General features: G+C 38.3%; 1 protein-coding gene across 2 annotated transcripts in view; it reads right to left on the bottom strand.

The window, feature by feature from the left end:
* Positions 1-15,568, bottom strand: part of G3BP2 (G3BP stress granule assembly factor 2) — a 28,222-nt gene extending 12,654 nt beyond the window's left edge. For both annotated transcript variants that reach the window (XM_045532835.1, XM_045532834.1), the window contains exons 1-4: positions 15,294-15,568; positions 3,511-3,629; positions 967-1,048; positions 5-178 (exon numbers count right to left, since the gene is read on the bottom strand). In XM_045532835.1, the coding sequence (XP_045388791.1) occupies positions 5-178; positions 967-1,048; positions 3,511-3,605 (351 nt within the window). In that variant the 5' untranslated portion in view covers positions 3,606-3,629; positions 15,294-15,568. The remainder of the gene's footprint in view (positions 1-4; positions 179-966; positions 1,049-3,510; positions 3,630-15,293) is intronic.
* Between the last annotated feature and the right edge of the window lie 731 nt (positions 15,569-16,299).

Raw genomic sequence — 16,299 nt, forward strand, 5'->3', positions numbered from 1 at the left:
TTACTTCAGGAGCCAGAACAAAGGTTTGCATAAACTTCCTCTCTGGCTGTCCACTATTAGACAGCAAACCCATGACCTGGACAACTACTCCATCACTCAAGGTTGCATGAGCATCCACATGACGAATTTTAGTATGACATTCACTGAAGTTCAGAGATAATACTTTGTGGTGTATATCCTTTATTAGGGAAGGGGGGAAAACAGAAACTCTTGTGATACTGCATTACCTACACAATACTACTGCCCACCCTCATTGATTTCCCTACAACTCTTAAATGTTGATCATTTAAGCTTTCTGCCTCATTTGAATCCATTCTACCACGCCATGCATCACTGCCAGACTGAAGCTCCTAAACCATTTTCAACATGTCACACCCCTCTATACAAGAAATCACAATGGCTCTCTGATATTGTACAGCAATCTTGGCTTTGTACAGCTTTCTCCCACTTTTCTACATTAAGTATTCTCACAAACTGCATCGACTGCTCCTTGACCTCATACCTAAATTTACTTCACTGTGTATTTGCTGATGCCGTTTTTTCTACTTCCAATTCCTTCTTATTTGGTAAGGCTAAATCCTACAGTCTTGCTGAAGTCTCACTTCGAATACAAAGTCTTCCCTCCCTGTTAGACCATAAGGAGCATATGCTCCTGTGCATTCCTGTAACACAGGGTTTAGCCCACATTTGTATAAACTTCATACATTATCTCAATTATTTCATGTACAAAATATATCACGGATAGAAAACATCCCATTGTCTCCTTTGTATCCATCCCAACGTAATACCAAGTTTCATACAAAAATGGATGTTTTAAGAAAGAACTCAAAGCACCTTTGACAATTATTGAAACAAATTCCAGTTACAACTAATCATACTGAAGAAATCCATGGGCACATGACAGCTATTTTAAAATCTCTATCTTAACACAAAACCGTTTTTAAAACATATGAAATTGATACATACATTTTGGCCATAAACAGCTTCCTGGGGCTTTCCACTAGCATCTACTCCACCATGAACATAGGAAGAATTCCTGCCATAAAACCTGCAAAACCATTGATAATTAATGAATTGTGAAAAAAAGCCTAAGAGGCAGTAGAGTTCTGATGTCAGTCAGACTAAGTAAGTTCCAGGTCTGGTTCTGTCACCAATCAGTTGTGTAATCTTGGGCAAGTCACTGAAGGTCTTGTAAGTTCAGTTTCCTTGGTTATAAATCAAGAGTAGTAACCACTCCACAGGGTTGCTATAGAGATTAAATCAGTAATGCACATAGAATGCTTAGTATATTTGGCATACTAAGTAGACAATCATTACCTATGCTCATCTAATTCTTATCACATCTATTTTTTTGGTAAGTGGAAGAATGAAATAGTCTTGACTATTTAGTAAATTCTAAATACAGATGCTATAGCAATTAATCCACTTCTTCCCTTCAAATACAAAAACTCACCTGTCTAGATTTGTTTAGGAATCAGAGTTTAACACTCTATTCAGATCTCCAAATAATTATTAATTCTAAAAGCTTTGGTGAGAACAGTTTAGAGTTAAAATAATTAAGATAATTCAGAGACCATGTCAAAAATCTAAAATTACTTCAGCATCAAATTTGTTAATATTTTTATGCTAAGTACATGATAAATTAGTCTTTCTCTGATATTACCTAAAGCAATTAGAACATCTCTCTAAATTGAGGTTATCAAAGATACAAAGTTAATTTTTTTCATAAAGAGAACTCAGCTCCTATCCTTAAAAAAACATGTAAGAGCTTCCTTTAAGCCAAGTAATGTCTTCAGTGCATTACACATATTGATTCATTTAACCCTCTTAACAACTCATGAAATAAATGCTATTATCTCAGTGATCAAACTGAGGTTCAGAAGAGGTTAAATAACTCCACTAAGGCCATATATCCTACCAAGTGAGTAGCTAAGACAAGAATCCAATCTGGCTCCAGAGTCCATGGTTTTTAAGTATTAACTTACATTTTTAAATCTATACTTTTTTCTCTCATGTACTATTGGCAAGCAAGTAACTGGCATTATTTTTCTAGAGGACAATTTGGCAGAGTGGGGGGGGGGAAGAGGGGTAGAGAGAAAGAGAGAGAGTGTTTATGAAAAGCCTTAGAAATGATCATACCTTTGATGCAACAATTCTTCCAGGAACTTATTCTAAGAAAATAACTAGCAAGGTACACAAAATGCACATGAGGATATTCATTATAGCATTGCTTATAAAAAATAAATTATAAACCACCTAAATTTTAATTAAAAGGGAAACTGGTTACATGAGCTAGCTATAAAATGGAAGTTTGTGCCACTTAACATGATGTTGTAGAGCCTTGTTTTAATTTTTGCTTTGTCACTTAAAAAAAAAAACCTAATACTACCTATAATTGTGAAAAGACCAAATTTCAGATATCAATAGCCCTATTAATTCCATTCTTCCCCAACTCCCTTACATATACAGTCAACAAAAATGTCTTTGTTTTTACAATTAGAAAAACATACAGCTAGCTATTCATGTGGGGTTTATTGAGAGACTACACATTAGTTATACTTTATATGTACTGCATTCTAGTAGGGTGGTTGGAGGCTCTCTAGTCAGAACTGGGCCTGAATATTGCCTATGGCTAGCTCATTTACTTACTGCATGATGCCCAATATGTAAAGTGAGATAATAAAAGCATCTTCATTTTATAAGATTGACATAAGGATTACATGAGATAATATACTAATGGAAGTACTTAAGAGACTCTAAGCAAACAGTAAATACAAAAATGTCTTCTGGAATAAGGCAGAAAATACTACACAGATAAAGGAATGTAGGTCTCTTAAACAGTCTTCCCCACATGAAGTGGCAGTGAAATATTTATCCTTAACTCAGTTAGCCAGTGTGTTCTACAATACACACAAAGTCTAATTCTCCTAAGAGTTTGCACTTATCATCCACTTGCTAAGACATACCCAGATGACAAATTAATAAGTACTACCCACAATGTAAATCAATTTCATTTCAATCTCTGGAAAAAATAAGCTCACAGATGTCCAACATTTGCCAAGATATCATAATAAACAAGGCCACTGTTGCTGTTTTACCAATACTATTTTGCTGATTAGAAGAAATACAAGTTTTCACAAGTGTAATCATTTAACCAATTCATTCCCCAACACTGTTTGGGAGGACTTAAGTGATTTAAACCGTTGATTTCAAATTGGGAAAACCATTAGTTGGTCAGGCCCAAGATTTTTTTAAATGAAAAATAAAACACCAGAGTATATATAAAAATACAAATATGTTATGTACTGGGATATGGTGTGAGGTGTTTTTCTTGCTGTGACTTGTCAAAAACACTGGTTTTAGACATCAGATGGTTAAAATATTGAATACGGTTTAGAGATTATTTACAAAGATACTGTCAGGTTATGAGGATACAGGAAAGGAAAACTATATGTAGTCATACCCCCCCAAAACTAAATAAAAATACTAAACAATTTGTTTAAAATTTACCTGTGTAAATATTCTGGAGCTTTATTCAGCAAAGTATAATATTGCCTCACAAACTCCCGCCCTACAAGCAGCGGACTGGGCTTCTCCATAACCATTTCTTTGCTGCACAATGTCAAATGCTAAGGAAGCAAACACAAGAATAACAATTATCAAAAAGTCATCTTTGTAAGCTATCATGAAATAAATTTTCTTAGCCATACAAATGGGATTAAAGTAACATCAATTATTAAAAAGTAATTTACAAGATGGGCACAGTGGCCTGTGCCTATAATCCCAGCTACTTGGGAGGATTCCTTAAACCCAGGAGTTAGACAGCAGCCTGGGCAACGTAGCAGGATCCTGTCTCAGAAAACAAAAAAAAAAACAAACCAAAAATAATTTACAACATCAAAATAATGAATTTCTAATTACTACCTGTAAGGTAACCTCCAACATTTGTATCTCCCTTTCTATTTCTTGATTTCCCTAACCCTCAGTACCAGAGGCAGTAGCACCTTTGTTCTTTCTTATTCCCAAGAGTCCAATGCTGCCTCAGACTAAGTATACCACAGATATCACATTGCCTTTTTTCCCCTGGGGACCAAAATCTACATTCCTGGATTGCAGTGGTTTTATTTCAGAAAGCTAGGCAGAAGGTAAAAATTAGGTCTTAGAGATTACACTCATCATGGCAAAATACTGTGACTTATGTCTTTGTATTCTCTTCTTCCGGGAATTAACTTCCCTGTTTTCAAAATAGTAATAATGATTAATAACCAGCTATAACCTCAGTACTCAAAGACAATCATTTTTTTCATCTGGGATTATGTCTTTCTAATCCTTCCATTAGTTAAGCATCTCACTACATCAGGTACTGTCTATGGTAAATGGGATACCCTGGTGAACAAGATAGCCTCTAACTCTCAAGGAGTTTACAGTCTGTCAAGAAACAAGCAAACTGGAAGAAACTCGATAGAACTGGTTAAGTACTATGATAAAGTACCTCTAAGCTGAAACCTCATAAAGATCAAGAAAAACTAGCACAAAATAAACACTTCTCTTCATTTACTTTATGCATATAGCCCAGCACAGTCAAAATCACAACATTAGGAACTGGGGAGTAGAAGGGAGAGAAAAAAATATGAAAATTTGAACACGACTTGTTTTTCCAAAAAACAAACATAATCAACTATCCTTTCTTATTACACTTATAAGTACTGAAAAAATAATCACAACATTTAAGTATCTATTGGGCAAATCAGGATGCAATTTAAATTCCTACTTAACAAAGGCTTCCTTTAAATAACTAAAAAATTTCACAGCCAAAGACAGCCCACCACTGTCATTACAATTGTGATGCTCTTTTTAATAAAAACAGTACCAATAGTAGAGCCTAAAAATTGTAGCTTTACACAATTCTAGTTATTTACAATTTATGCTCTCTATTAGGTTGTTTCTCCTTTTTCAACTGTCCTTAAATTCTGAAACTTAACCGACAAAAATTCTCAAATCTACTTAAATTTTTCTATAAAGCCTCACTTACTTTCAAAAACAGTTAATTCACAAAGCAAATCCAGATACTACCATTTCAGGTACCACTGGTTTTCCAACTAACTTAAAACTCCCAGTAATAAAGCTAACAACTCTAATGCTACATTCAAAGTAACAAAGCTAAGCAACATAACATTTTTACTTTCAATAATGAGATAAGGTGAAGAACAGTAGACTTTTTAGTAAAATTTTATAACTAAAATGTGAAAATTATATATATTTTAATACTATAACAAAATTGATGATAAAACACTAAGACACAGGAAAATACTACATTGCCCTCTGAATAAAATAATTATAGTACAAAATAATTTTCTTCAAGTTGCTAGTGAAAGAAATGCTATCAGGGATTGTTTCTGGGTTTTGGGATTATTGTTTTTGTTCTTCTCTCTCCTCTGTATTTCCATGCTTTCTACTGCAACATTTGTCATTCATCCCTAATCTACCACATTCATAAAGTACATATTCACCTGCCATTTTTGTCACTTACATATTTGTTTCTCTCTCAAACCAAAATAAAAAGGTACAGAATACATATATCAATATCAAAGAAAGGCCAAAATACACTAAAGATTCATTTACAACAAATTCCAAGGGAGGCTTCAAATTGCTCATTATATATACATAGTCATCAAAGGATGATATCCACATTATCAATTTAGATCAGAGACACACAGAAAGACAATAGAACTAATGCTTGATTTATCATTATTTAATAAATTAACATTTATCATAAAGTTTCAATTCATATGCAACCAGGGTATAAGGCTGGAAAAAAGAGGGGAAAGTACCAAATTACACATTCAGAAAAAAAATGTGATTACAAGAAGGATGAATTGTGCCATTTTTATTCTTCACAGCAAAGGACCCTACACACAGGTAAGTAATTTCTGGATTTGGGGACTTCTACTTCTTTAAAAAGAAAAGTCATCAAAAAATAAAAAATACTCAGAACATGGAAGTGAGAAAAAGGTTTTCACTATCTATGGCCATGAAAAAGTCATGATCTTTTTGGATCTCAATTTCTTAATTTACATATTGAGAAGAGACCTCTGGTCAAGACTATACAGTTCTACGATAGACAAGATTAAAGGATACTTATACAAAGAATTTTTGGAATGTTGTTAGTCTCTAGCATCTTCAAAGATAAGAGCAATTATTACCTACTATCTTTTTAGAGAAAGTGAAATTCCATGTATTAAACCCCATGTCTTCCATTGACACCTGAAAATGGGGAGATTGCAGTCATACAGGACTATACAATGTAAATTTTTCTTTGGCACATTAGCTCTAAATAGACAGACATAGCCTTTCTTACTAACAAATCTGTTATTTGTCAAGCAAAAACATTAATACTATTTATTCATCCAGATCCCAACATGATTATACCCAGCTTACATCTCACCATATAAGCTGGAACTATGTTAGAGTTGAGTGGAGTTTAGTTTAGAATCATTCTACCCTCCAACTCTACCTATCCCACCTAAAATCCTGGTGAATCTTCATCAACATCCGTTTTTACTCAGTCTTGTTTCTTAAAATGTTTCCTCTCTATCTGCCTAGACTAATTCCTGAAGCACACAATCGTCACTATCTTCCCCTTATCTCTTAATAATACACATTGAGAAGGAAGTAGAATAGAGGAAGAAATAAGACATATGTACAAATAAGATAGAAAAGTCACACTGGGCTTCATATCCTACAATATGTTTAGATTTCCTCAATTTCAAAATAACTTTTAAAAAAAACTTATCAAAGTTATCACTCTCTTTTCCTCCCTTGACTAAAACTTCAGCTTTTAGGTAAAAATACATATATATTTACTTTTTAAAAGTAAGTTTACTGACTCACTAGTATGATAAAGTTGCTGCCAAAGCAAACATTCTCAGGCTACATTAATACAGATGTAATGTCTAAAGTGAGCTGGAAGTTCTGCTTGAATATAGTGAATGGAAATTACAGGAAGGTAGATTTGGGTTCAGTATAACTCAAGAATAACAAGAGTTGTTCAAATGTCAAATAAAGCTAGCTATTTCATGACTAGCCAGGCACTACAGGTATTCCAGAGACTACATAAACAATTTAGCACAAATACAGTAAACGAGTCATACATCAAAAAAGGGAGATTAGGTCTCCCCAGCACTAAGATTCCAGAACTCTTAACAAGAACCAGGACTTCTCTAAAACTCATTCCACACCTTCCTATCTTTAATGATTGAAACCCTCTGCGCATTCATCCAGGCCCAGCAAAAATACCATCCACCTGAAAATCTTTCCTGATTCCTCAACAGAATATTCTTCTCTATGAAATCTCAAAGTACACTGGGTCTTTACCATGGTACTTTATCGATCATATTCTGCCTTAAGTTACTAATTGTACCTCTGTCTTAGTCTTCCTCTTCTCCCACTCCCCTCTCAAATATTCCTTGAATGCAATTCTCAAGAAAATCACAATTCTTCAACAATTCAATGACTTAGTCCTCCATCTATGTGCATTATCCCTGTTGATCACCTCTTCCTAACTCTTCTACAGTTCTAAGATAAAGCAACTTTCCTTCTCATCAAAATGCAAAAGTCTTCAAAAGATTCTGTCTTCTAACCTGGCTATTTTAGCTTCAGTTCTCATATCTACCTAAATTTATACCTAGTCTCTACCATAAACTCAAATTTTACATGTCTAACCATGTGCAGGATACCTACACATGACTTTATAGGTAACCCAATATATGCACACCCCATGCAGAGAAAGCTATTTCCTTTTTTCTATTAAAGGTGTCACCATCTGGGCTTGAAAGCTCAGTCATAAGTGACTTTCTCGCTTTAAGTGTTGTCATTCAAACTGAAATCCTGACAACTCAGAAGTCTTCATGCCCTCCTTTCCACTCCCACTGAATTCAGACCTTTTAAAAAACTCCTACATCATGTGTAATATACACTGTACATGGTAAAAACCCAACACCGGCATTCAGTTTAGCATATAAAGCCCACCACAGAAACCTATTCTGACATTCATGGTCCTAACTAACCTTTCAAACCTCCCATTACACTTCTCACCCCTGCAACAAATGCTATAAATTACTGAACACCATTCTCTGCAATTTTCATTTTCTGGGCCTTTTTCTTATGTCATTTATTCAATACAAGCTGGGTGAATGGGTGAGACACCATAAATTCATTCAACACTTATTGAATGGCTACTATGTATGTACCAGAAACTACAAAAAGAAACACAATGATGAACATGATAGACACAATCTGTTGTACAAAGAAATTTAAAGTTTAGTGGGAGACATAATTCCTAAACATAATTTTCAGTGTTATAGCCCTACCACAAAGAATGTACCACTTAAATTGGAACAGAAGTAGAAACGTGACCTGCAGAAAATGAAAAGTGAATATTCCAAACCAGAGCTAAAAGAGAAAAAAAATTTCAGAGAATGACCGTCTACTTAAAAAATCTCACACCATCAAATCTTTCCCCATATACTCTTCAAAAACCTACTGAAGATCCTATTCCATTTCCACTTGGTTTTTCTAGCAAGGTCCCCTAAGCAGGATTAATTGCTCCTTCCTCTTAGTATATCAGGCTTTTCTTTAGCTCTTACTAAATCACTTAGTGCTAGTACACCCACCTCCTGTTTATGAAACCCCTCTATGCTAATGATGAATCCAAGTCTATCAAAGTTTGTGATTCTACAAGATGCTCAAGAGTCCAAATAAACTAAGTACAGCAGTTGAGCACAAATAATTTTAAGAGCTTATAATGAAATTTCAAAAATTTAGCATTACAATAGACCTACACATATATAGTCAACTTATTTCAAAGGTACCAAGGTTACCCACTTTGTCTTTTCAACAAAAATGATTGTGGAACAACTGGATATCCACATGTTAAAAGCAAAAAGAAATTTGACCCATACTTTGTACCATGTACAAAAATTAACTTGAAATGGGTCCCATATCTCAACGTAAAACCTAAAACTCTACACTGCCAGAAGAAAACATAGTAGAAAATATTTGTGACCTTGTATTAAGCAAAAATTTTAGATAAGACACAAAAAGCACAAATAAAAAAACTTAGGGATTTGACTTCACCAAAATTTAAAACTTCTGCTCACTTAAAGGCATCATTAAGAAAATGAAAAGACAAGTCTGAGAGAAAATATTTGTACATTAATATATCTGATAAAGGACATATCCAGAATATACAAACTCCCAATAATAAAACAAAAACCCAGTTAAAAGTGGGCAAAAGATTTGAATACACACTTTACCAAGATATACAGGTGGCAAATAAACACATGAAAAGATGATCAAAATCACTAATCAATACAAAAACACAAACTAAAACCACAGTGACAACACTACACATATATAATAATGGCTAACGTTAAAATTCTAAAAACATTAGTGCTTGAAGGATGGAGAACAGCTGGTGGTAACGAACAAAAGATACACTCTGGGAAACAGTATAAAAGTTTCTAATAAAAAACATACACACCCCATAATACCCAGCAAGCCCAAGTGCCTACATATTTACCCAAGAAAAATGACAGCATTATGTCTACACAAAGACCTGTACGTTATTTATAGTATCTTTATATTAGTAAGCACCCCAAAACTGGAAACAACCCAATATCCATTAGCCAGGTAAAAGAATAAACAATTGTGGCAAATCCATAAGATTGAATACTATGCAATAAAAAGGAATTACTGTTACATGCAACAACATGAATTGAGTTGCAAAAGCCTTATGCTAAGCTGAAGAAGTCAAATATGAAAGGCTAATACTATATGCTTCTACCGACAAGACATTCTGTAAAAGGCAAAACTATAGGGACAAATCAGAACAGGGGCTGAAGATGGAAGGAAATGACTATAAAAAGGGGTGAGAAAACTTCAGAGGTGATGGTAAGATCTCTCATCTTGATTATTTGTGGTGGTTTTGTGACAGTATATTTGTCCAAAGCCATACAACGGCACCCAAGAATGTTTTTTACTGTTCATTCAATTTTTAAAATCCAGCCAACACAACTACGTTTCATTATGTCAACCATTTCACAAACATTTATGGAGAAATCTACTGTACACCAAATATTTTGTAAGAGAAACACAGTACCCTGTAATCAGCAAGTCAACAGTTCAGAGAAAGACATCATCTTTTACTTATCAGATCAACAAAAATGAAAGTAACTGATAATATCTAGTATTGTCAAGATGTGGGGGAAAATGGCCTCTTCCACATACACTATTGGCAGAAATATAAATTGTTACAACCCTTTAGAGACTGCAATTTAGCAGTTTGATTCAAATTAATTATAACACTATGCACTCATTAAACACAAAAAAATTTGGAAAACTATAAATGTAGACAAGAATGTTCACAAAAGTTAACAATTAATAAATTGTAGAACAGGCCAGGCACGGTGGTTCACACCTGTAATCCTAGCACTCTGGGAGGCCGAGGCAGGTGGATTGTTTGAGCTCAGGAGTTCAAGACCAGCCTGAGCAAGAGCAAGACCCTGTCTCTACTAAAAATAGAAAGAAATTATATGGACAGCTAAAAACATATACACAAAAAAAAATTAGCCGGGCATGGTGGCGCATGCCTGTAGTCCCAGCTACTCGGGAGTCCGAGGCAGGAGGATGTTTGAGCCCAGGAGTTTGAGCTTGCTGTGAGCTAGGCTGACACCACAGCACTCTAGCCTGGGCAACAGAGTGAGATTCTGTCTCAAAAAAAAGAAAAGAAAGAAAAAGAAAAACTTGGGGCAGGGCTTGGTGGCTCATGCTTGTAACCCCACCACTTTGGAAAGATAAGAAGGGAGGACTGCTTGAGACCAGGAATTCCAGGCTGGGCAACATAGCAAGACCCCACTTCTACAAAAAATACTAAAAAGGAAGAAAATTAGCCAGACATGGTGGTGTGCACCTATAACCCCAGCTACCAGGGAAGCTGAGGCAAGAGAATCACCTTAGTTCAGGAATTCAAGGCTACAGTGCTCTATGATGTGTGATCACTGCACTCCAGTCTGGGCAACAGAGTAAGACCCCGTCTGTATGGGGGAAAAAAAAGAAGGAAAGAAAGAAAACCTTAGTCCTAAGAAGCACTCTCCTCCAACTTTAATGTTTCCAAGAGGTAAACTGTGAGACATCAGTTTGATGGTATAATATGCAGTCACTAAAATATTGTCAAAGACTATATAGAACATTGAAATATACTACATAATGTATAATTATAATTTCAATAATGTAAAGGCAATGTATGTATCAGAACAAGAAAAGAGATTAATTTTTTCTATCACCCAGGCTGGAGTACAGTGGCACAATCATAGCTCACTATAATCTCAAACTCCTGGGCTCAAGCAATCTTCCTGCCTCAGCCTCTCAAACAGCTGGGACTACACACAGGTGTGAGCCACTGTGCCCAACTAATTTTTTCTTTTGTAGAGACAGAGTCTCGCTGTGTAGCTCAGGCTGGTCTCAAATTCCTGGCCTCTATCCTCCCACCTGGTCCTCCCAAAATGCTAGGATTATAGGCATGAGCCACACCGCTCAGCTCAAATTAATTTTTAAACCCACTACAGATAGCAAAATAATCAGAGCAGATTACAAGAGAAAAGAAGGTAATCCAGGCAAAATAATTTTGTATTCCATCATTCTCAGGAATCTCTGAAATAGCATCTGTCCATCTTCTTATTAAAGGGACTTCACCATTAGCCATATAGTGATAAAATAGCTAAATCTACAGAAAAATCAGAAAATCTAATTTTAACTTAACTTCAAACACCTGGCTATCAACACTACATACACCACCAAAAGGCACAATCGAAAATACACTCATTGCAAATTACTGGCATGAAATTTCATGTCACTCTTTGGTGTCTATTTCAATGTCTGGGGAAAATGGCCAAAATGAAGAATGCCAAGAAGAAACCATGTCATCTCATTAAATAAGTCAGGAAACCAAAACAAAATTACATCCAGAAATAGCAAAAGAACCAAACATCCCTGAGAAGTTACATATACTGTATCTTATGCCTTACAAAAAGAGTAAGATTTCTAGTAACAGGACACAGTTCTCTCTGTACCAGACACTGTTACCATGGGATATGCCTGTGATGAGACACAGCTTATATCCACTATATGTTACTTACCCTCTTTCACACCTCTCTGGAGCCTCTCACTCACAGCTGGGCTCACATTAGTTAGCCCCAGGCCCATTTTCATTGAGTCATTATTAGACTGTACTCATTTTCAATTGCTAACTTCATATTATTATAATACTTGAACTTCTCCAAATTCTAGACGGTCTTTGTTTAAAGTGACTTTAACAATCAAAGCAGCACTATACCTTTTTAAAGCAGTGTAGCAGACCCGTAGGATCAAAGCTTCACAAACAAGATCTAAGAACCACAGTGGTAGAAATAAATAACAAAAGGAAGTTATGGATTAAACCTCTTCTTTTCTCAGGCTGAAAAGGTAAGGAGGCAAGTTTTGACATTGAGAAGCTATTAAAAGTGAGCAAGGATTAAGAAACGGGAATGCTATCCCACAAACATAAAACATAAAAAGCATGTACTTATACTATGCTTTAAAGTTTAACAAGTAACCTGTATGTTCCTTGAAATAGATAGGCTTTAGCTTCATTTACAGAAAAGGAAACTGCTATTTACAGAGCCTAAAGAAAGGAGTTGAAGGTCCCTCAGAGTTGTAAGAAAGAGGATATGAAATCAGGTTTTCTGCCTCCAGTGATGTTTTCATTACACCTGGCTAAGAACAGCTTTGGAAGAGCAGCCAATGCATCAAGAACACACAAAATTAGTTTCAAAAATACAACTTAGCTACTGTTAGGAAGTGTAAAAAGCAAAGGAATATAACCGTTATGCCTACTATGGTATTAAAATAGGGTAAAATACCTGGAAATTAGAAGATAAAAATAAGCTGAAACATAGCAGTCCAGAAATTGATTCTATTGCTTCTGAAGCCAGGCCACAGGTTATGGGACAAAAACCAATTTATTCTATCAAGTACTAAACAGTGTCTACCAGTGGAGAGTAACTAGGTTATGTCTGTCAATTAAATTTTACTGAATTTAAGTTCTGAAGCAACCACCCTTACGTTTGTGCCTCTCAAAAGCAGCACTGAAAAGGAGTCATTCACTGTTCTCATATCCACTCAACATAAAATAGTGGGGAAAAAAGTCTTCTTAAAGCAAGCTAGGAAAAAAATTTCCAATCCTGACAATGGGTAATGAGCAACAAAAATTCTGCAGGATGAAGAAGCTGCTAAGAACCTAAAAATACTATTAAAATTGTAATTTTTCAGTAACTGACATAGAAATTTCGATTTTTAATCTCTTAAAAACCAAATATGGATAAATATTTCCTGCTACCAACAGTGCCAATACTTTCTTCAAACCAGGAGTTGCCTGCTGACAATTCAACTGCCCAGCTGCAAACAGAACACCCAGGTTAGCCGGTTAGACTGACTATAAAATTACCAAATGACTGGTTTTCTTCTTTACTTTCTACTTCAGATTCCCATCCATCCAACAAGCATTCTGGTTCACTGTACTTTTTTCTTGATACTTGTTCATCATTACTAATATTTTAACCCTGAATATTCAACAATCTGAACCACAATAGCTCTTACAAAGCAAGCAATCCATTCCAGGTCCTTATTATCCATGCTCCCTTGAAAGTTTTTCAGAATTACATAGCTTGTAGAGATTAAATCATGACACAGGGACACATATGACTAATTCTAAAAATTTAAGAGAAATGTAAGGTAATACCAATACCGCTAAAGATACAACACATAATTCAATCATAAGAGGTTCAAACTCATCATACCTTCTATTTTTTAAGACCAAGAATCTTGGATATCAAAACGACCACTGGATACTAACTGCCAAATGTTTACTTAGAAACTTTGTTCACATGCCTAAGGCTACAGTAACTGCCAAATATGGAGCTGGACAAGAAACTGCCATCATCTTACACTCTAGTCCACAGGGCTCCCCTTAACTGCAGTTAATGGTTCCTACCTAGATCCAGGTACTTGTGATGCTAACGTTTGGAGGACTAGAACTAGGAATGGAGCCTTGAACCTAAAAATCAATATATCAACCCAAGTTAACACCACAACAATCACCTAGGGAGGAAAGGGGGACGACTTTCCTATTCCAGCTAGAGGTGCACGTGCTTTTCTTTTTAAAAAGGGCAAAGGCACTTGCCCCAAAAAAATCCGTCAAAAAAATTAGGTATACGTGAGAGAAAAAAAATGATCCATGAGGAAAACTGTAAACGCAAATATACCTCGCCGTAAAGAGGCACAGGGCCATCTTAAGAAATCTGCTTTTAGAGACGCAGGGAAAATTCGATCAGATTCGACCAACAATCACCACAATCTAGGGAAGCTGCATGTTCTTCTCCGTCCCCCGACCCAAAAAAGTGGGGGAAGGGGGGGCGGAAAACCCGTTCCCCAACGCACTCAAACATCTTTACTATTCCTGGGTCCGTAAGGGATCGTCTGCCACAAAACGGGGACGAAAAAGGAGGCACATTATAGCCCGGCTGTCCGAACACGTTCAGGATCAGCCCGGGGCGGGGGGTAGGGGGCGGTCGAAGGCGCCGGAACGCTAGGTACTTGGTCCGCGCAGCGGCGGCCGCCTTCAAACCCGGATTCTGTCTCCGTGCGCAGAAATGGTGCCCGGAGGCCGCTACTTTCGCATCTGCGTCGCTTCTGCCTCCGCCGACACGGCCTCTTCTCCCCTCCCCCACGGGCGGGGCGGCGACGGCCTCCTGGCTCCGAAGGAACCGGTATTAGGAGCCGCAACTGAGTCGCAGACGAGGCCAGTGGGCCACCCACCCCAAACACCCTCTCCCGAAAGCCCACTGCCCCACTTCCTGTGTCAAGCTTCCATCAGCGCGCCGTCAGGGGCTGCGGCGTCCCCTCACCTCGCCGCCTCATCCCCAACAGACCCCAGCCCCACCTGCGCCCTCCGAGCCCTGCTCGACACCCGCCGGTCACCTCCCTTCCCAGGAGACCGCCCATCGCTCACCTGCGGGGAAAGGCTCGGCTTCTCTCACGCGCACACAGCAGCGTAGGCAGCCGGCAAGAACAATGTCTCTGCCACGACACCGCGGACACCGGGGCTCGCGCCCAGGTCGGTTGCCTCGAGCCGCGGAGCGCGAAGGGAATGTCCCCTTCCGACCACCACACCGATGTCCCTTCCCGGCCCCCGTACACACCTCCAGCCAACAGCGGCGGCGGGTACGTCGCGCGGAGGTCAGCAGGCGAGTCGACGAGGGTCGGCTGCGGCGGATTCTTCTTCGCTCGCCTCTCCCTCCCTCGACAGACCGAAAGCCTGGGAAGCCGGAGAGCCGCGAGCTCGTCACCCCTCGCAACCACCTCTTCCCGGGCGCCAGGCGCTGCGGCGAGCGACTAGGACCACGGACGTCCCGCCCCCTTTGCCGCCGCCCCCTCTTATTGTTTTACCCCTGCCGAAAGGGCCAGGGAACCCCCCAGCACGGCGCCAGCCAATCACGCATCTCCTCCGCGAGCCGGCCCCAACCTCCTCGCGGCCCTCTGCGGAGCACGCGCAGTACGCCGCCGCGCTCACACTCACTCGCTCCCGGAAAGCCGGGGAACCGGAACCGGCCTGAAGCCCAGACGAGAGTCCGCTGATTTGACGTCACAGGGAGGCTGCCTTTCTCCTGCCCCAAGGCTGCAGCCTCGGCGCCCTTCTGGATCGCGCCAGCAAGAGTCGCTTCGCTGCAGCGCTGTGCCTTGTACACTGATATTTCTGGTCCCTCTTGATTATTAATGTTTGCAGGAAGGAAATTTAGTAATCTGTCTAAACCAGGTGTCCGCAGGTTGCTGGTCTAGACTAGCATAAAATGCAGCCAGTGGTTTCAGCTGTGTGCATAGGAAACTCACCTATATTGTTTATTAACTTATCCTAGAACGTGGAGGTTTAAGCTCCACTGAGGCCATATTCATCCTAACGTTTCAAAGCAATATATATTACAGACCTGCTGGGTGGTAGGCCCTGGATATGTGAAGAATATGAAGTGGACTCTACTGTGTGTTGCGGCGGATTGGGCCTATTTCTTTGTGTGCCTGTTATGTATTTTAGCATTGCTAAATACATACTAAGCATTTTTACATACTAAAGCTAAAAGGCTTGAAATATCAGGATTACAGTCCTGTCCTAGATCTAGGCCCAGACCTGCCCCCCTGGGCATAGCTGTAGAA

Source organism: Lemur catta, chromosome 19, assembly GCF_020740605.2.
Source record: "Lemur catta isolate mLemCat1 chromosome 19, mLemCat1.pri, whole genome shotgun sequence".
Classification (NCBI taxonomy): Eukaryota; Metazoa; Chordata; class Mammalia; order Primates; family Lemuridae; genus Lemur; species Lemur catta.